Source organism: Ambystoma mexicanum, chromosome 8, assembly GCF_040938575.1.
Source record: "Ambystoma mexicanum isolate Mex_15411 chromosome 8, UKY_AmexF1_1, whole genome shotgun sequence".
Taxonomy (NCBI): Eukaryota; Metazoa; Chordata; class Amphibia; order Caudata; family Ambystomatidae; genus Ambystoma; species Ambystoma mexicanum.
In genome coordinates this window covers 1,701,267,485-1,701,289,772 of record NC_090929.1, presented here as the reverse complement: position 1 = coordinate 1,701,289,772, position 22,288 = coordinate 1,701,267,485, and the positions used below count along the sequence as shown (strand labels likewise).

At 46.9% G+C, this 22,288-nt stretch overlaps 1 protein-coding gene across 1 annotated transcript in view; it reads right to left on the bottom strand.

The window, feature by feature from the left end:
• LOC138473339 (disintegrin and metalloproteinase domain-containing protein 9-like) overlaps positions 1–22,288 on the bottom strand; it is a 526,235-nt gene that overhangs the window by 187,045 nt on the left and 316,902 nt on the right. The window contains exon 12 of the mRNA XM_069612014.1: positions 8,535–8,706. Coding sequence (XP_069468115.1) covers positions 8,535–8,706 — 172 coding nt within the window. The remainder of the gene's footprint in view (positions 1–8,534; positions 8,707–22,288) is intronic.

Below are 22,288 nucleotides of genomic sequence, written 5' to 3'. Positions count from 1 at the left end.
TGAATGGGTGGTTGGAGATGACTTACATAGCAGCTGTGTAGTTCCCCCTTCGCAGTGACAGAACGCAGGCCATCTACACTATACAGAACTGCCAGCGTCGTGGACCGTGCTTAATTTACAAAACAATAAGTACCATGGCCCAAATATTTCCTAGCACGCCTGTGGCACGGTGGGGCAGCTCACCGGAGCACTGCTGCCACCACCCACAGTAGCAACACCTATGGAGATTCAGCGGCACTCCCAGAGGCTCTGTGAGAAGATGGATGCACTAGTCATGGCAGCTGTGCAATTTACTAATACCAATGAAGACACAATGAACACAACACAATACTAATGCAGTGGTGGAGCCCGCCTCGCCTTGCTAACGGCCCTGACCACTCACAGTCTGGGACAAGCTAATGCAGTGGTAGCGAATTGTTTCTGGAACCAAATAATGCAGAGACAATAGGTTTCTTTAACCCTGAACCCAACTAGAGTTTTGACAAAACTGTACAAAAGCTTGAGTAGAGCCATGCAACCGGTGCACCCGCTTCCCGGGCAGTAACGATTGATAATCAGGAAGGTTTTTCTGAAATGGTCGTTTGTACTCAAATGTGTACATTATTCTAACTATGCATGAATGTGATTAGAAATTATTTGTTGTTTCTATTCACACTTAATTTTTCTTTATCTTCTCTTCTTTTAAGTTTCTTTTAATAATTTTTTACTTTCTGTAATTAATTGCATTTTTGTAATGTTTGTTAATATTTGAGATCATTTATTGGTTGCATTTTTCTAATTGTGCGAAGGGTTTCAATTCTTTTTTGCTTTTTGAATCCAAAACACAATTCAAAAAATATAACATACTTGGTGAGACAACAAATGTTTAACTACTGTTATAAAGGCAGCATACTGGCCATCCTTTCCCGCTGATTGTACCTGTGGGAAGAGTAGGAGTTTCACTGGGCGGGTGCTTTCTTACCATGTAAACTGGTGGATAAACTGATGAACTTGCCTGTTGCGAAAAAGCAGCCAGATCGTCTATAGGTTGGCACTTGCAAGCGCTCTAGCCTGTGGTGGAGCCCGCCTCGCCTTGCTAACGGCCCTGACCACTCACAGTCTGGGACAAGCTTATGCAGTGGTACAACCATTGCAGCCGTCTACTAAAAGAGGAAGGGGTCAATGCCCTCTTCAACTAGGCTCTTTACATGCCTGCTGAGTGCCCCATCTGCAGAGGTGTAGCAGTGCCGGGGTTGTGGTTGCCACACACCAACCTTATCTCAAGATTTCCTCTTCCACATTTGAGAAGATGATCCAGTCTGTCTTCTTTAATTCTGCGACTTGTAGTCCTGGATTCAATGAGGCAAATCAAAACTACAAGTTATGAGTGCAAAGAAGAAAGGCAGGACTGGATGTCATACTCACGCATGGAATGGGAAAACTTGAGTTCTCTCTACCACTCTCCCTGGCACACATGAATGTGGGTTTACATTTTACATCTGGCTAGTGTTGTGCTCCACCACATTGCATTTTCTAACACACTGCATCCGGGGTTGGGTCTGCATCTTTCAATCTAGCCAGTGTTGTACTCCATCATTCTGCCGGACTGTGGCCTCCAACAATCAACCTCCCACTACTAATTCTGGAAAGCTTCAACCCCTGCCTCGAACACTACCATTGTAAAGATGGAGTTCCCAAGCACCATGAAGTACAGAGACTAAGCTACAACAATACAGAGATGCCTTCGCACTGTGAACCAAATAGCACCACAAAACCGCAACAAGCTGGGGTTCCCAAGGTGCACGAGACCATCAAAATACAATCACCACAGAGAGGCTTTTGCCACTGTGAAGCCAATACCTCTACACGACTCCAAAAAAGGGAGCCCAAACCATCCAGAGGTTAACACCACTCAAAGTCACTCACCAATACAAAGCACCACATTAACATGAACTCACAGCCAGGAACCATAACACTGTAAGAGCATACCACTCAGAAACCCAACTGGGAATAGTCCAGCCAGAGAATAGCTCTGCCCCGAAATAGCTCCGCCCCAGGAACAGCTCTATCTCTGAGATAGTTCTGCCTTCAAACACCTAAGGCTGCGGGACAGCTCACACCTGGTATAGCTCAGGCCCCAGGGATAGCTCAGGCTGCAGGGATAGCTCACCCACCCTAGCATAGCCCCTGGTATAGTTCTGGCCCCTGGGAGAACTTCTGCCCCTGGGAGAGATCCCAACCACAAAATGCAAATGCACCATACCAGGAAACACGGACACACAAGAAATAGCCAAAACAGAATAAACCAATTGGAACAATCCCAACCATCTCAAAACGTAACAGACGGGAATCAACCAACACCAAGAAATAACACCTCCCCGCCCACCGCAAAAGAGTCCCTTCGCCAGAACAAGACCAAAATCACTCTACTTATTTTACTCAGACAACCATCCAACCTTAAAAAACGTAAACACATAAGGAGGATAACAGGAAACACAGCAGACAAAAATGAAACCCACAAAGGCACAAGAGAAGGAATCGATCAACACCCATTCATGACAAAAAATTGGCATGACACAAAGAATCAATGTGAGAAGACAGATGACCCGTGAAAAAACATAAACCCGAGGTTTAACCTTTCTGAACTACTCAACGAAGAAACAAACAGAACTGAATACACAAGTTGATGGAAAAATGGATCAATATCAACTACCAATGCCACTGCCAGAGGTCAAACAAACCACAGAAAACAAAAAGACACTGAAACCTAGTCCACGCCAAATCAATGTCAAAACACACACCAGAAATATACGAACTGCTAAGCGAAGGAGGGACAGGCATGCTAGTCCTCAATGAAACCTAGCTAACTCAAAACCTCAACATTACAGGAAACACATCACTTCCCAACCACTTCAAACTTCAACAAGCCAATCGAGAAGGGAAAAGAGAGGGAGTCCTTGTCATGGCATACAAGGACCAGCTAAAGATAACAACAGCACTACCACTAAACATCCCAAACTGCGAATCACTCCTCCTCTGCTTGGCCTTAGATCACCAAACCAACCTATTGTTCATACTGGTCTACAGGCCACCAGCCTACAACCCTAGTTTCACAGACACATTTGTGGACGGCAACACCACATCGCCATTAAACACAATCACCTGATCGTACTGGGAGATTTCAGCATCTGGTTTGAAGAAGAACATATTGATTCACCCACATCAGCTAGCAACGGTGCATCTACAACTGGTGAAAGGAGTGACACATACAGCAGGCCACACCCTAGATGCAATCTTCTGCAACAAAAACCTGGTCACAACTGCACCACCAATGCAAATCCACTGGAGTGACCACCTCATAATACCCTTTGTGATTCACACACCACCGTGGATACTAGCTAACCTCCCGAAAAAACATCAATTTTAGAACAGAATCTGGAAATCTATAAACATTGCAGACCTAAACGCCAGACTGTAAGCCACAAAACTGCCAATCATTGTTTTAGACCCAACCAGCATAGAAGAAAAAACAGACGATCCGAAAATGCATCACAAAAACAGTAGAGGACTTTGCACCAGAAAAACCATTCACCCCCTCACTAAACAAAACAGCAAGATGGCACACAACCCACCTCAGAGCACTGAAAAACACAAACAGGAAACTGGAACACGAATGGAGGAAAAACGACGATCAACAAAGTAAAAAAATAAAAATCACATGCCAAAGGCAGATACGACTATACAAAGCTGAAATACTCAAAGCAAAAAAGAACTACTCCAACGAACGGATCAGAAGCTCAAGCAACACCAATAAAGAGATGCTCAACATCATCGGTGACGTAAGAAACCCAACAGCATGCAACACACCCACGCCATCACAAAAACTATGCGATGACTTTGCAGACCACTTCAAAAACAAAATCACAAACATCGAGCAAGTCATTAAAAGCATGCCTGAAAACACCAACAACCCCCTAGCCAGCCGTTACCGGAACCATCTACAAGACTAATCCACCTCCCAACAAACTCAACAGAAAAATTCAACAACTCGGTGAGCAAAAGCATCAGACCCCTGCCCACCAGAAGTATACAAGAAAATACTCACCCAGAAAACACTGGCAGAATATTTCCTCAACCTTTTCAACCACTCACTAGCAACAGGAGATGTGCTACGAGCCTTCAAAATCAGCATACATCAAGCCGCTCAACGAACTATGGACCAATCTCAAACATCCGATACCCGGCAAAGCTACTAGAAAGCTACGTCTATGAACAAATCCTGCAACATGTAGAAAACAATCAGATACTAGACAAGGTACAAGTAGGCTTCAGACCCATGAGAGAGGTACAGAAACAGCATTACTATCAATATGGGAAGATCTAAAAACCAACACAGACTCCAATGCCAAAGTGGCACTAATACAACTTGATCTATCAGTAACCTTCGACATAGTCCACCACGAAGCGAAACTCTCATCAAAAGACTCAAAGATAACGGAAACGGCAACATGGCACTACTCTGGCTAAAATCTTTCATGGCAGAAAGAACGGGAACGACTTGGATAGAACTATTTAAGTGAACACCCAGCAAAACAACATGTGGAGTCCCACAATGCTCATAACTCTCACCACTACTACTCAACATCTACATGACACCCTCCCCGATTAACCTCATCAAAAGACATGGCCTCACCTGCTACAATTGCACAGACGACAACACAAATCAACTCTAGCGATGAACAAAACTCACCCCTTACCAGCTGCCTCACAGAAATAAACCATTGGATGAGTACCAACTGTCTTAAAATTAAGCTAGACAAAATAGAAATCCTGATCGCTCCCAATGACCCGTCGAACCATCACTACATTCCATGACCTACCGAACAAGGAAACCCACCAGAACCATCAAAAGTGGTCCGAAACGTTGGAATATTAATGGACAAGAAACTAACACTAGAACTGCAAGTCAAGGCTGTAGTAAAGAAATGCTACTTCCACCAGCAATCAATAGGATACTCCACTTCTTCACCTTCCCACACATAAAACTCGCCGTCATCTTTCTCTTCATGTCAAGAAAAGACTACGCCAACAGCATCTACGGCGGAATGCCAGAATACCTTATGAAGAAACTACAACAAATACAGAACGCAGCTGCAAAACTACTCCTTAGACTCACTAAGAGAGAACACATCACATGAGCACTGAGAACACTATATTGGCTACTGGTCAAAAAACCAATTTCCTTCTAAACACTTTGCATACCACACAGAGCAATCCACGGCCAAGGAGCAGAATTCATATATGGAAAAATCTCCATCTAAAACCAACACGAACACTAAGGTCCAGTAACGACATTCGCCTCAAAACAAAACGATTTGCAAAGCGTACAATTGAGGGATCAGCATTCGCCTGTATAGCTATGGCAGCAAGACTTTGGAACTCGCTTCCAATGGAAATACTAATAACAGACGATCATCATAAATTCAGAAAATTGTTAAAACATGGCTCTTTAACTAAGCAAGTTAAATAGGAAACATCACCATAGGAAATCCCCAACACTACACAATATCAACAACGAAAACCTGACTGCCCGAAACAGGGCCACCCAAAGAAATAAAGCAGCCTACCGCAAATCACCATAGAATAATATTAACTCGACGGATCAACCAAACCGTAGCAAAAGACTAAGATGACTGCCCGCTAACGCTACTAAAAATTGTCTAATACTCTTCCTCAAACACTGAAAAAAAAGACACATACCTCCGCCGGAGAAAAAAACAGAATCACCGCAAATTGAAGACACTACACAACACCCAAGAGGACACTAAACCGATTGCACATAAATCCTCCACATGCACCAAACTCTGTATAACGGCGACCAACTAAAAACAAGCCAGCATGCAGCGCGTTTATTTCTGAACTGAAGCCACCAACAGCATATTAAAGCTCTCTTGCACGTTCGTTTCCCTCTCAATCCAACTAAGCCCTCCCAACCCCATTCATTTTCCAATCCAACAGAGCGCCTGGGGGCCCATGGAAAATGCAGCGGTGCGCAGTGTAAATCACAATAACATTACATAACTGCCTGGCTGCTGCCCACAACAGATGCCTGTGCCATCCACTCTGCTGCTGCAGTACTGTCAGATATTACAATATCAGATCTCTGGACAAAAGGAAGAAGTAGGCTCTCGAATGGCAAACAAATACATCTGGAAGGAGCACGAAGCCGAGAGAAAGAGCAGGTAGCGACGGATGAGGAAGTTGGAGGGCCTAGAACCAAGAACCAACGGGGCTTCTCAAGAGGGAAGTCAAGAGTATGGCACCGCTCTTCAGTCGGCCTCTATCCAAGTGTGTTAAACCCACCCAGGGCCTTCTAGAAAAGAGGGAGGATACCTTTCATGACCGCCCACTCCCTAAGAAGCCCCTCTAGTTTGGTTAACTGTTCACTGTGGGACTTCTACAGCCGTCCTGCCCAGTGGTTACTAAAACTGAGCCTCACTGGCTGTAATAGCTTCCTGGTGTGGTGGTCTCTGTTGGGTTAGCCAGGGCGTTCCGCTCACAGCAGCTACGGCCCACTACTTCCACGACCACTGGAAGCAGATTGCGGTTATACCTAAAAGTTGATGAACCGGGGTGGTCGTGGTCACTCCCCCCCCCCCTCATTCCATCTCTAAGTCCTACACCGTGTCCCAGGATGCAACAGTAATGCTTCTCCTGTGTGCCCAAGAAAGGTCAATGTTGCTGGGTAATTTTTGGTGGCACTGCCATTAAAAGCACTTGGGTCAGACGATAATGCTCATGCCCTCGTCTGACAACGCCCCCTCGCCCCCCCGAGCTGGATACAGACTGGACCCAATCATAGGTCTCTCCCATCCTATGGACATTAATAACACCCATGACCAATGTTGCATTCTCCCTGCATAACTCAGAGGGTTCCCTCTGTTCCCCGTCATATCCGGTAGACAGAAGACCTGGCAATGAACTGTCCAGGGGAAACTCGGTGTTGCACAAGTTAACAACATCGACCGTGGCCAAAGACTTCACTCCCAGCAACCCCAGAGGGCATAACAATCTGGCGAGCAGTGGTAGTCTGCTGGAGAGTTACAGCGACTTTTACAGGCACCCTTTCCTGGCTTTGTTCCTCCTTCCCAAGGGGTTTATGAGTATAAAAGGGAACTACGGTGGACAAAGGCTCCGATACTGGTACCAAGGTGTTGGAACTCTTCTTGACCTTCTTCGAGCTGGTTTTAGTTAGAGAAGGCTTGAGAATGTGCGCCTGGAGAGGTCCCCTAGATTGGGTGGATGAAGGCTACAGAGAGGAAAATGCTGCCAATGCTGCCACGCCACACAATCCCAAACCCAGTTTACCAAAGTCCTACATCATGCAACCTTTCAGAAATGAGCCTTCTGCCACCATGGCGGGCCCCTTCTTGGACATGAGTTGGAGCCTTGAACTCAAGGGCCTTGGAGCTGGACCACAGTAGAAGTCCCAAGTGGTCCCGGAGGAAAGATTCTGAAGCCCGCCCCACAGGCTCAGGGGCCAATCAGCGGCAGTAAACTGCCCACCAAAATCAATATACATTCCTTGAATCAGATCATCGACTGCAAGCGGAGAGGCGGCGATGTAATCCGTGGAAGCGCCCTACCGTAGTTCCACTAAGGATTTTTTAAAGACCAAATACAACACAACACGCTCACTCAGTGTGTCAAGGTTACTAGCAAGCCATTACTTCTGACCAAAAAGGGGGGACTCCAACTACAGAAGGTCTCCTGAAAGGTGGAAAAACAGGAATAAAGAACGACCGTTGAACGCTATTTATAGGGGGCTAGGCTGCAAGAAGCACATTTTAAAAGCTCGATAGCGAAAGCACATCTTTTAACAAGCATTGGCAAAGCCAACCATTCTGGCTTTTGTGTAGGCATCGGATAGGCATTTGACAGGAACTGCCATAACAGTACTCCCTGTCATTTTCCAGTTGGATGGTAACAGCTGGAAAATGGTAGGATTACCTGGGCATATGATAGCAATGCCTGCAATATGACGATCTAATATCTATACATGCCAAAACGGTTGGCTTTGTTAATGCTTGTTTTTATGGAGCACTTCAGTGGAAAGAACAGATGTAAATCAAGTGACTGAAGGCACACCTGTTTAAGACCTTATTACACCAGTAGAATATTTCCAGCTGCAATTAAGCAGTTACCTTTGAGTAGATGACTTAGAAATAGCAAGGACAGATCAGAGTTTGATGTTATTGCTTCATAGAGCTAGCTCAAAGAGATCTCAAGGGCGTGTGCTTTTGGCAGGGAGAGAAGGGTAGGGGTGGGAAGAGCCAGAGGCATTAGCATGGCCCTGGACAGTAAATAACCAAACACACACAGAGCCGTGCCCCCCTCCTCGCAGTCATCCCTCCGAGCTGTTCTCCAATGCAATGGTTTGGGCCATTAGCGGGCACTTAGACTGCAGCCAATAGCCACGACTAAACCTCCCTCCATGTCTGCGATGCAGTGCAGGCCTCTCCCTCACTACCTCCGCCCCCCCCCCCCCCCAATACCTGGACGGTGCCGCAGTCACACTCCTCTCCCTGGTCCACGATGTTGTTGCCACAGGCGGGCTCCGTCAGGACCTGCTGAGGGTTGGGGGCGTTTTTCAGGCACGTGCCTTTGTTATTCAAGATGAGCTTCTCGAAGTCGTTGCTGCTGCAGGAGCTGAAGCTCTGGGCACGGCTGCGAGACAACAGAGCCAAACAGAGGCAGGCGGTTATTAAGTGAGATTACCATGCTTCTAACCCCCCCCCCCCCCCTACACCCTCCAAAATGCAGCTGCACGTGACCCACTGAGCGGAGCCCTTGGCGCTGCAAGGTGACTTTTCTTAGAGTTACCGCATTATATCATATATTTTGTAATAAATACTTTAAATGTATGGAAGTGTGTGCTCTCCCCTCTCACAGGCAATATGCGTACATGCTTCTTTCATTTCCAAACTTGCTCATGGACGACCAAGCTCTGACATCACGTATTCAAACTTGAGGGTGGGGGCACGGCTGCATTCCTGGGGGGGCGCAAGGCCCCAACCTGAAAAGTAAAGAGGCAAAATAGAATCGGGCAGGGGGGGGGGGGGGGAGTCCTGGGCAGGTGCGGTTCATCGACTGTTTCCCTTTGACAGTTCAGTTCAGTCCCCCAGCTGCACATGCTCACTGAACCATGCAAGGCTGGGGGCATTTTGCTTCATCAGGCTTGCATAGCTCATCGAAAATGCTGGCTGGGGCACTGCATGTCTGTGCAAGGGGCAGCTCCTGCACCTCCTCGCACATACAGACAGGCCATGCTGAAGCAGGGCGTTTCAGGACCCACACTCGGCCAGCTTTTGTGTCCAGATTCCTGGTCATGATGCAGGAGCTGGGGCGCTGTGGCGGAAACCTCAGGACCGGTGCAGAAGGTAAGTTTATGTTCATTTGTTTTTTATTTATGTGTATGGCGCTGTGTATACTTGTGTTATGAGTGAAAGTCTGATGGGTGCTCGTGTGAATGGTAGAGTGCTCGCTGTGTGAATGTGTGTGTTTGTGTTGGTCCGTTGAGCTGATTTTGGTGAGTGGGGGTGGAGGGGTTGTACAACAAAGGCATTTTAAAAATGCCTTTGCTGCACAATACCCCACCCACCTGCCAAAATCAGCTCTCCTTCTGAGGCGCTGCGACACCATGACAGGGGACTGGGACTTAGCTACTATATTTACTGTCTGATGTTGGAAAAGTGCTGTAAGAACGAAAGCTGTGTCGACCAATCATGGGTCAGAATAACACAGCCTTAAACCGAAGGCTTATTTCCTGGACTGTGTTTATACATAGGTTACTAACGAGACGCTGCAGCTCTTTCTTACTGTACCTGCCTTATTTGCGCTGTTGTAGAGTGGGAACTGGTATTTTGTGTCATGACCCGGCAAAATTGCCCCTTCTGGACCTCATGGTCATTGTCACGAAGGGCTTGTACTCCTTGTTCCTCCCAACATGGCCGTACCAAGCTCCGTGTTACGCACTAGCTTTCACGTCGTAGCACGTACTATAAATTGGTCACGCCCCTGCGGGTCCGCGCGTCTCAACGCTATCTTCGATAGTGACCCGACGTGTGTTTGCTCTCTACATTTGCTTCCTTGATCCTGATACTTCCTTCCTTGCCTTTTTTCCTGTTCCTGGACTTTGCCCCTGCATTGCTTGTTATCGCTAATCCTGGACACCCTGGAACCACGAACTTCCCGGAACTCTGAACGCGCTCTGCAACCTGACGAGGCTTGGGCGAGCCTATTCAAGACCCGAACCACCCACAGGAAGAGTCCTGCGGCTGAACAAGGGAGATCCCGATCACAGGTGAGACGGGGGGAGATTTATGACAGTTTGAGACGCCGAACGATCAATACGGATTCTACCATGGAGAATGCTATTCAGGACCTGATGCGCGGAATGCAAGAACTTTCCACAGAGATGCAGAATATAAAAGCCGAGAATGCGGCGCTAAGACAGCTCGTCTTGTCACGCGACTCCGCGAACAAGGACATCGCATTATTGGGAGGAGTGGTTGATAAATACGACGGTTCAACAAAGACCTTACGTGGATTCCTGGATTCTTGTTTGGTACATTTTACCTTCAAGCCCTACTATTTCACAACTCCTAGGGCTAAGGTGGGCTTCATAATATCGCATCTTTCCGGTAATGCCCTTACATGGGCCACTCCATTACTCAATTCAGGGGATGCTCTCCTGGATGATTATGAAGGGTTCATTGCGGAACTCAAGACCATGTTCGAACGACCAGAGCTGGTTCACAGTGCTCAAGAAAAGCTACTTGACTTCCAACAAGGATCCCAAGACATGTTGACCTATGTTACCAGATTCAAACAGCTAGCCAAAGAGGCGGACTGGCCCCTGGAAGCCAGTTTTACTTTGGTCGCAGAGGTCTAAATGAAGAGATTAAGGACGAGCTAGCCAGGGTGGCACGTCCTAGTTCATTCCAGGCCCTCCTGGACTTGTCTATGCAAATAGACCTTAGAATCCAAGAAAGAAAGGCCGAAAAGAAAAAGAATAAAGTATCAATTAAAAGAAACTCCCCAGAGAATACTACAAGGACCGAATCTGCCAAGAGTCCGAGCACTGATTCTGAACCCATGCAACTTGGAGCCTTTTGTGGACCAATTTCCCTGCAGGAAAGGTTAAGAAAAATACACACAGGCTTATGCATGTATTGTGCCTCGGATAAACATCTAGTTAAAGAATGTCCTCTGGCTCCTCCCCGACGCTCGGGAAACGCCAGCTCCCGATCCTAAATGGAGCAAGGTTTCGGGAGAGCGATGTTTGCTCCACATCAATTCCATCCTTGAACTCTCCTGGAAAAAACAAATTGGTGATATTACAGGCCTTTTTATCGCCATCCAAGGACAAGGTCTACCCCATACTGGCCTTGGTGGATTGCGGAGCAATGGGAGTCTTCATTGATCAAGATTGGGTCAGAAGTCATAACATTCCGTATGAAGCAAGAAGTTTTTCACAGCCAGTGGAAGCGATTGACGGAAGACCTCTTTCCTCAGGACCCATAAGTCTGCAAACAAGGGAAATCCATCTTTCCATAAATCATCATCAAGAAAGAATTGTGTTTGACATTATAAAATCAGCCCATTACCCCTTGGTTTTGGGCATGCCCTGGTTACAAAGGCACAATCCATATATCAACTGGACGGCCGGATCCTTATTCCTGGGCTCGGAGTTCTGTATAAACCATTGTTTAAACCTGGATACCTCAGTCACAGCCTCTAAAGGTCCACCAAGGTGTCCAGAGACACCACTCATGGTTTCCAATATTGTACAAGTTCCAGAGATCTATCAAGGGTATGCTGATGTATTCTTTACTGCCATCGTTCAAGCCTTACCTCCACATAGACCCGAAGACTGTGCCATAGATACTGAACCCTCAGCAGTCATTCCCTTTGGCAGGATGTTTATCCTTTCAGAACCAGAAAAGAGAGCCCTCCGGGAATACCTAGACACTAATCTTGAGAATGGCACCATAAGACCTTCAAAATCACCAGCTGGTGCTTCATTGTTCTTCGTTCCTAAAAAGGATACCAAAGAGCTCAGACCTTGCCTGGACTATCGGGGCCTAAATCAACACACCCTGAAAGACAGATACCCACTACCCCTGATCTCGTATATGCTTGAAGCTGTGAGAGGTGCAGTGATATTCACGAAACTGGATCTCCAAGGTGCTTACCATTTGATCCGTATCCGGGAAGGAGACAAATGGAAAACAGCCTTTAGAACACCCTTTGGTCACTTTGAATACCTAGCCATGCCCTTTGGTCTGACTGATGCTCCCGCAGTCTTCCAGCGTTTTATGGATAGGGTGTTCTCTGACATGTTATTTCTCAATGTTATCGTCTACCTGGATGACATATTGATCTTCTCAAAGGATTCCTTGAAACTTGAAGAACATGTAAAGGCAGTACTTCAACGTCTCCGTGAAAATCAACTCTTAGCCAAACCAGAAAAATGTTTGTTTCATGCTACATCAGTTCACTATCTGGGGTTTGTCCTTAGTTCAGAAGGAATTAGTATGGATCCTTCAAAGGTGAAGGCCATACTGGCTTGGCCCGCCCCAACATCTTTAAAGCAAATACAGTCCTTCCTGGGGCTTGCCAACTTCTACTGGAAATTCATTCCCACCTTTTCCGAGATTGTTCAACCCACTGTTAATCTCCTGAAGAAAGACATTCCATTCAACTGGTCTATACCACAAGACAAGGCATTCCAACGCTTGAAAAAAGAATTCACTCAGGCCCCCATCCTAGCCCAACCTGACATAAATCATCCTTTTCTAGTGGAAACAGATGCCTCCAATTACGCCATAGGAGCAGTTTTAAAACAAGAATCCGATGAGAAGTTGGAACATCCCATTGCTTACCTTTCACAGACCCTGACCACCAGCGAGACTCACTACTCAGTTCTGGAGAAGGAGTTATTGGCTATTCGTCATGCCTTCACTGAATGGAGACATCTACTCCTGGGTGCTAAATATCCAGTTCAAGTCTGTACTGATCATCGAAATCTTCAGGTCCTACAATCCATGGAGTGCAGGAACAGTAGACAAGCTTGATGGGCCTACTTCTTTGCTCAGTATCAATTTCAAATCTCACATGTTCCTGGACTGCAAAACATGATTGCCGATGCCCTTTCTCTGCGTCCCGACTACGTTCCCTTGGAGGATAAGATCTATCTTAAAATGTTTCCACCTACAATCTTTGTAGCTCAAGCGATCAATCTCCTGGAAGAAATCAGAGTACAGACTCAATCATCTGAACTCTGGAAGGACATATCCGAGAAAAATCCCTGGCGTTTGACAATCAAGGAAGGATATTTATTCAAGAACAATTCAGTGGTCATTCCGACAAAAGAACTTCAACAGAAGGTAATGAATCTATGCCATGATACTCTTCACCCCGGCCATCGAGGGGTAACCAACACCTTCCGTCTTATACAAAGACAGTTCTGGTGGCCAGGGATGAAGTCCAGTGTAGTTCAATACATCAAGACCTGTGCAATTTGTAGTCAGTACAAATACGATAATCAGAGGCCGGCGGGTCTGCTTCTACAACCTACGTTGCCAACCAGACCCTGGGAAGTTATTGCCACCGACTTCATTGTTGAATTACCACCTTCCCGAGGATATACAACCATCATGGTAACCATTGACTTGTTCACTCATCTAGCTCATTTTACACCATTGTATAAACTACCATCTTCCTCAGAACTTGCTGGAATTTTCCTGGAACATATTTTTCGTCTTCATGGCCTCCCTTCCAAGATTATTTCGGATCGGGGACCTCAATATATTTCACAATTCTGGAAACATCTCTGTCGTGTTCTAGGAATCCAACGTGCCCTTTCTTCAGGCTATCATCCCCAAACTAATGGGGCAACGGAACGAGTAAATCAAACCCTGGAACAATATCTTCGTTGTTTTGCCACCAAGGTTCAAGACGATTGGTCTCTCCTTATACCTTTAGCCGAATTCTCCTACAATAACTCAGATCATTCAGCTCTCAAGATCAGCCCTTTCTAATGCAGTCAAGGTTATCATCCGTCTGTTTTACCATCAGTTCTTCCAGAATCTACTCCGGTACCTACCCATGACTCTTGGATTCAGATGCTGATCGACTTACAAAGAGAGGCCAAGGATCAGTTAGAACAGGCCCAGACTCGAACCAAAAGATATGCGGACTCTAAGAGAAGACCATCACCTTCCTATTCAGTTGGCGATCAAGTCTGGCTAGCCTCGAAACTGTTACCTCGACATCTCCGACCAAACAAATTGGCTCCTCGCTATTATGGTCCATTTTCTATAAAGGAGATCATCAATTCTGTCTCCTTCCGACTTAAACTCCCGGATTCCTGGAAGAAGATACATCCAGTCTGCCATACTTCCCTGTTGAAACCCTACGTTAGTTCTACTCGAAAACCCTTCAAACCCACACCTGTTGTTGTGGACGACCAGTTGGAATATGAGGTGTCCAGGATATGTGATTCCAGGTATAGAAGGGGTCGATTACAATATCTGGTCGAGTGGAAAGGCTACCCCCCTAGCGAGAGAACATGGGAACCAGTTTCTAATTTAAAGACCCCTCGTTTGCTCAGAAGATTCCAAATTATTCACCCAGGCAAGCCTGGAGGAACCAGTCTTCGGAGGGGGCATGCTGTCATGACCCGGCGAAATTGCCCCTTCTGGACCTCATGGTCATTGTCACGAAGGGCTTGTACTCCTTGTTCCTCCCAACATGGCCGTACCAAGCTCCGTGCTACACACTAGCTTTCACGTCGTAGCACGTACTATAAATTGGTCACGCCCCTGCGGGTCAGCGCGTCTCAACGCTATCTTCGATAGTGACCCGACGTGTGTTTGCTCTCTACATTTGCTTCCTTGATCCTCTTACTTCCTTCTTTGCCTTTTTTCCTGTTCCTGGACTTCCCCCCCTACATTGCTTGTTATCGCTAATCCTGGACACCCTGGAACCACGAACTTCCCGGAACTCTGAACGCGCTCTGCAACCTGACGAGGCTCGGGCGAGCCTATTCAAGACCCGAACCACCCACAGGAAGAGTCCTGCGGCTGAACAAGGGAGATCCCGATCACAGGTGAGACGGGGGGAGATTTATGACAGTTTGAGACGCCGAACGATCAATACGGATTCTACCATGGAGAATGCTATTCAGGACCTGATGCGCGGAATGCAAGAACTTTCCACAGAGATGCAGAATATAAAAGCCGAGAATGCGGCGCTAAGACAGCTCGTCTTGTCACGCGACTCCGCGAACAAGGACATCGCATTATTGGGAGGAGTGGTTGATAAATACGACGGTTCAACAAAGACCTTACGTGGATTCCTGGATTCTTGTTTGGTACATTTTACCTTCAAGCCCTACTATTTCACAACTCCTAGGGCTAAGGTGGGCTTCATAATATCGCATCTTTCCGGTAATGCCCTTACATGGGCCACTCCATTACTCAATTCAGGGGATGCTCTCCTGGATGATTATGAAGGGTTCATTGCGGAACTCAAGACCATGTTCGAACGACCAGAGCTGGTTCACAGTGCTCAAGAAAAGCTACTTGACTTCCAACAAGGATCCCAAGACATGTTGACCTATGTTACCAGATTCAAACAGCTAGCCAAAGAGGCGGACTGGCCCCTGGAAGCCAGTTTTACTTTGGTCGCAGAGGTCTAAATGAAGAGATTAAGGACGAGCTAGCCAGGGTGGCACGTCCTAGTTCATTCCAGGCCCTCCTGGACTTGTCTATGCAAATAGACCTTAGAATCCAAGAAAGAAAGGCCGAAAAGAAAAAGAATAAAGTATCAATTAAAAGAAACTCCCCAGAGAATACTACAAGGACCGAATCTGCCAAGAGTCCGAGCACTGATTCTGAACCCATGCAACTTGGAGCCTTTTGTGGACCAATTTCCCTGCAGGAAAGGTTAAGAAAAATACACACAGGCTTATGCATGTATTGTGCCTCGGATAAACATCTAGTTAAAGAATGTCCTCTGGCTCCTCCCCGACGCTCGGGAAACGCCAGCTCCCGATCCTAAATGGAGCAAGGTTTCGGGAGAGCGATGTTTGCTCCACATCAATTCCATCCTTGAACTCTCCTGGAAAAAACAAATTGGTGATATTACAGGCCTTTTTATCGCCATCCAAGGACAAGGTCTACCCCATACTGGCCTTGGTGGATTGCGGAGCAATGGGAGTCTTCATTGATCAAGATTGGGTCAGAAGTCATAACATTCCGTATGAAGCAAGAAGTTTTTCACAGCCAGTGGAAGCGATTGACGGAAGACCTCTTTCCTCAGGACCCATAAGTCTGCAAACAAGGGAAATCCATCTTTCCATAAATCATCATCAAGAAAGAATTGTGTTTGACATTATAAAATCAGCCCATTACCCCTTGGTTTTGGGCATGCCCTGGTTACAAAGGCACAATCCATATATCAACTGGACGGCCGGATCCTTATTCCTGGGCTCGGAGTTCTGTATAAACCATTGTTTAAACCTGGATACCTCAGTCACAGCCTCTAAAGGTCCACCAAGGTGTCCAGAGACACCACTCATGGTTTCCAATATTGTACAAGTTCCAGAGATCTATCAAGGGTATGCTGATGTATTCTTTACTGCCATCGTTCAAGCCTTACCTCCACATAGACCCGAAGACTGTGCCATAGATACTGAACCCTCAGCAGTCATTCCCTTTGGCAGGATGTTTATCCTTTCAGAACCAGAAAAGAGAGCCCTCCGGGAATACCTAGACACTAATCTTGAGAATGGCACCATAAGACCTTCAAAATCACCAGCTGGTGCTTCATTGTTCTTCGTTCCTAAAAAGGATACCAAAGAGCTCAGACCTTGCCTGGACTATCGGGGCCTAAATCAACACACCCTGAAAGACAGATACCCACTACCCCTGATCTCGTATATGCTTGAAGCTGTGAGAGGTGCAGTGATATTCACGAAACTGGATCTCCAAGGTGCTTACCATTTGATCCGTATCCGGGAAGGAGACAAATGGAAAACAGCCTTTAGAACACCCTTTGGTCACTTTGAATACCTAGCCATGCCCTTTGGTCTGACTGATGCTCCCGCAGTCTTCCAGCGTTTTATGGATAGGGTGTTCTCTGACATGTTATTTCTCAATGTTATCGTCTACCTGGATGACATATTGATCTTCTCAAAGGATTCCTTGAAACATGAAGAAAATGTAAAGGCAGTACTTCAACGTCTCCGTGAAAATCAACTCTTAGCCAAACCAGAAAAATGTTTGTTTCATGCTACATCAGTTCACTATCTGGGGTTTGTCCTTAGTTCAGAAGGAATTAGTATGGATCCTTCAAAGGTGAAGGCCATACTGGCTTGGCCCCCCCCAACATCTTTAAAGCAAATACAGTCCTTCCTGGGGCTTGCCAACTTCTACTGGAAATTCATTCCCACCTTTTCCGAGATTGTTCAACCCACTGTTAATCTCCTGAAGAAAGACATTCCATTCAACTGGTCTATACCACAAGACAAGGCATTCCAACGCTTGAAAAAAGAATTCACTCAGGCCCCCATCCTAGCCCAACCTGACATAAATCATCCTTTTCTAGTGGAAACAGATGCCTCCAATTACGCCATAGGAGCAGTTTTAAAACAAGAATCCGATGAGAAGTTGGAACATCCCATTGCTTACCTTTCACGGACCCTGACCACCAGCGAGACTCACTACTCAGTTCTGGAGAAGGAGTTATTGGCTATTCGTCATGCCTTCACTGAATGGAGACATCTACTCCTGGGTGCTAAATATCCAGTTCAAGTCTGTACTGATCATCGAAATCTTCAGGTCCTACAATCCATGGAGTGCAGGAACAGTAGACAAGCTTGATGGGCCTACTTCTTTGCTCAGTATCAATTTCAAATCTCACATGTTCCTGGACTGCAAAACATGATTGCCGATGCCCTTTCTCTGCGTCCCGACTACGTTCCCTTGGAGGATAAGATCTATCTTAAAATGTTTCCACCTACAATCTTTGTAGCTCAAGCGATCAATCTCCTGGAAGAAATCAGAGTACAGACTCAATCATCTGAACTCTGGAAGGACATATCCGAGAAAAATCCCTGGCGTTTGACAATCAAGGAAGGATATTTATTCAAGAACAATTCAGTGGTCATTCCGACAAAAGAACTTCAACAGAAGGTAATGAATCTATGCCATGATACTCTTCACTCCGGCCATCGAGGGGTAACCAACACCTTCCGTCTTATACAAAGACAGTTCTGGTGGCCAGGGATGAAGTCCAGTGTAGTTCAATACATCAAGACCTGTGCAATTTGTAGTCAGTACAAATACGATAATCAGAGGCCGGCGGGTCTGCTTCTACAACCTACGTTGCCAACCAGACCCTGGGAAGTTATTGCCACCGACTTCATTGTTGAATTACCACCTTCCCGAGGATATACAACCATCATGGTAACCATTGACTTGTTCACTCATCTAGCTCATTTTACACCATTGTATAAACTACCATCTTCCTCAGAACTTGCTGGAATTTTCCTGGAACATATTTTTCGTCTTCATGGCCTCCCTTCCAAGATTATTTCGGATCGGGGACCTCAATATATTTCACAATTCTGGAAACATCTCTGTCGTGTTCTAGGAATCCAACGTGCCCTTTCTTCAGGCTATCATCCCCAAACTAATGGGGCAACGGAACGAGTAAATCAAACCCTGGAACAATATCTTCGTTGTTTTGCCACCAAGGTTCAAGACGATTGGTCTCTCCTTATACCTTTAGCCGAATTCTCCTACAATAACTCAGATCATTCAGCTCTCAAGATCAGCCCTTTCTAATGCAGTCAAGGTTATCATCCGTCTGTTTTACCATCAGTTCTTCCAGAATCTACTCCGGTACCTACCCATGACTCTTGGATTCAGATGCTGATCGACTTACAAAGAGAGGCCAAGGATCAGTTAGAACAGGCCCAGACTCGAACCAAAAGATATGCGGACTCTAAGAGAAGACCATCACCTTCCTATTCAGTTGGCGATCAAGTCTGGCTAGCCTCGAAACTGTTACCTCGACATCTCCGACCAAACAAATTGGCTCCTCGCTATTATGGTCCATTTTCTATAAAGGAGATCATCAATTCTGTCTCCTTCCGACTTAAACTCCCGGATTCCTGGAAGAAGATACATCCAGTCTGCCATACTTCCCTGTTGAAACCCTACGTTAGTTCTACTCGAAAACCCTTCAAACCCACACCTGTTGTTGTGGACGACCAGTTGGAATATGAGGTGTCCAGGATATGTGATTCCAGGTATAGAAGGGGTCGATTACAATATCTGGTCGAGTGGAAAGGCTACCCCCCTAGCGAGAGAACATGGGAACCAGTTTCTAATTTAAAGACCCCTCGTTTGCTCAGAAGATTCCAAATTATTCACCCAGGCAAGCCTGGAGGAACCAGTCTTCGGAGGGGGCATGCTGTCATGACCCGGCGAAATTGCCCCTTCTGGACCTCATGGTCATTGTCACGAAGGGCTTGTACTCCTTGTTCCTCCCAACATGGCCGTACCAAGCTCCGTGCTACACACTAGCTTTCACGTCGTAGCACGTACTATAAATTGGTCACGCCCCTGCGGGTCAGCGCGTCTCAACGCTATCTTCGATAGTGACCCGACGTGTGTTTGCTCTCTACATTTGCTTCCTTGATCCTCTTACTTCCTTCTTTGCCTTTTTTCCTGTTCCTGGACTTCCCCCCTACATTGCTTGTTATCGCTAATCCTGGACACCCTGGAACCACGAACTTCCCGGAACTCTGAACGCGCTCTGCAACCTGACGAGGCTCGGGCGAGCCTATTCAAGACCCGAACCACCCACAGGAAGAGTCCTGCGGCCGAACAAGGGAGATCCCGATCACAGGTGAGACGGGGGGAGATTTATGACATTTTGATACCTGCTCAAATTAAGCGTAATGGGGCGGCTGCTAGTAGAAAGCGAATGCGGACCTGGGATGATACAGAAATGAGTCCCGCGGAAGGGCTAGAGAGCAAGAACACTACAGATAAAGGGGGCGGCAGAGGGGTGGTGAGGGTTAGCAAACCTACAAGGGTTTGGTCTTTTGGATTCCCCAGATATCCACATGAGGATAGTGGCCCTTCAGCTGCCAGAAATAGGGTGAGGATCGGAGTCTGGATCAGGAACATCTTAAACATCAAGGTCGGGAACATCCCACATCAGGGAGGAGGGAGTTAAACACTTTGCTGCATTCCTGTTGAAGGATAGATTCAGTGTGTGTTGTTTTGGACCTCCCAAGACAGTATTTATTTTTGGGGGAGTTTAGACGGAGGTTTGTGTAGGGGATACCGGCCGATTTGAAAGCCATGGAGCTTCCATTGGGAGTCAACGTAGTTCAATGAAGACCTTTGTGATGCAGTTGAAGCGTTGAGTGCTGGACATCAAACAAGATGTTGAACTGATTTCAACTGGGCAGGAGGACAGCTAAGTCACCGTTGCCATAGTCCAGTGCGGAGAGGACTAGTGAATGGACCACTCAACGTTAGGATTAATCCAAGAGCAGAGGCTTGCACCTGCACCCAGAGCTGGAGCAGGGGCTATTGTAACCAGACTGCATGCTTCATCCGAGATCAGGTTGCAGCTTATATTGCATGATCTGCACTTGTGATTGCAGTGGGAAGGATTCCAGTTCTGGTCGGCAGGTTGGTCATAGGAGGAGACGGCTCATGCCTGGGATAGTGGTGAGATGTTCGTCTGGGTAGGTCATGTTTTCTTCCATTGGGATGTGCAATGAAGATGAAAACCATAAGAATATTGCTCTTTGCCATCAGTTCACTGATCGGCTGCAGGAATAGATTGACTAACACTGCAGCGAGAATTGGATATTGGGAGGTCTGGCATGGAGTGGGTACCTTCAAGGATGAGAGCCCTAAGCGTACCCTTTGCTGAGAGGGCACTGCATGCTTGAGTTCATTCTGACTAGTAGACTCAACCTTTCCCCTGAATGTCCTCATCCAGGTCCTTATCTGGGATGTGAACTAGAAATGTAAACCCTGAGAGACTCTTGGCCTCTGAAGGTCCGGGCGCCACCAAGGACCCCTGTAGGAGTCTCCTGGCACAGAGGGCTCTGAAGGCTCCTCTGGTTGGTGTCATATAATGACAAGTCACTTATTACATCAGTCCGAGAGGGATGCTTTCAGACATCCATTTACTATAATAGTGGCCATCTGGTCCAGCTGCAGCACCAGGGTGGCTTGTAAACCCCACCTAGAAAAGAGGTCGCAGTTAGCTACGGAGTTTGGGCGCAATGAGAGGGTAAGCAAGACAAGCTGTCCTCTTGTTCCCAGTCCCAGGACAGACCTGAGAGGCGCTGCAGAAGCCACTTGCAACGCCTGATGTCAGACATTAACCCAGTGGAGAAGTTATCCCTGCAAAGAAAACCACTGCAGACAAGCAAGTGCAGAGCAGGACTGGGAGATCTCAGAGATAAATCCAGCTACTTGGTGTGAGGGCCAAGGCAGGGGGACAGTTCTCCCTTATAGTGGAGCCTCAGCCCCTCCACTTTCAGGAAAGAAATAGCCCAATGACTCCAACCAAGTGCCCTGCATCTAGCCAGCCCATGCCCTTCTGACAGCATCGACAGTGGGAGGTTCCCAGAACACAGTCTTCGCCAGCCCCCTCCCTACCCCAGTCCACCCCCATCTGCTTGTTTTGCAATAGGAATATCCATGGGCTTCAGACATCCCACACCTTTAACCTATGCGATGCTCTGCGGGCGAGGTGCAGGCAGTCCTCTCCTGCTGAAAGTTCTGCCACTGAAGGACGCCCCCATCACCACAAGTTGTGTTGTGTCCCTTGGGCGCCAAAGACGTGTGTTCTTCCAGAGCCTTCCTGATCACTTTGCCAGTGGCTGCGCTACTCTTCCAAATCCATGAGTGCATCTCCTCTCTCCGGGAACCTTATATCTTGAGCCCAAATAACAATGACATCTTCTGGCAGAGCTAACTGAGGACCACTTATACAAGACATTGAGCCAGCTGGCATCTGCCGGGCATTAAAGAGGTTGGCGTCTGCTGGTACCTACTGGTTTAGTGTGGCTCCACCAACCAACTCCTGTACCTGACAAGTGAGGGGGGGCACCATGGCCACCCGATTTGATAAAAGGGACTGCCCACTGGAGGGACTTCCAACTGCACACTGTGGCCTATTTGGAAATCTGACCATAGAT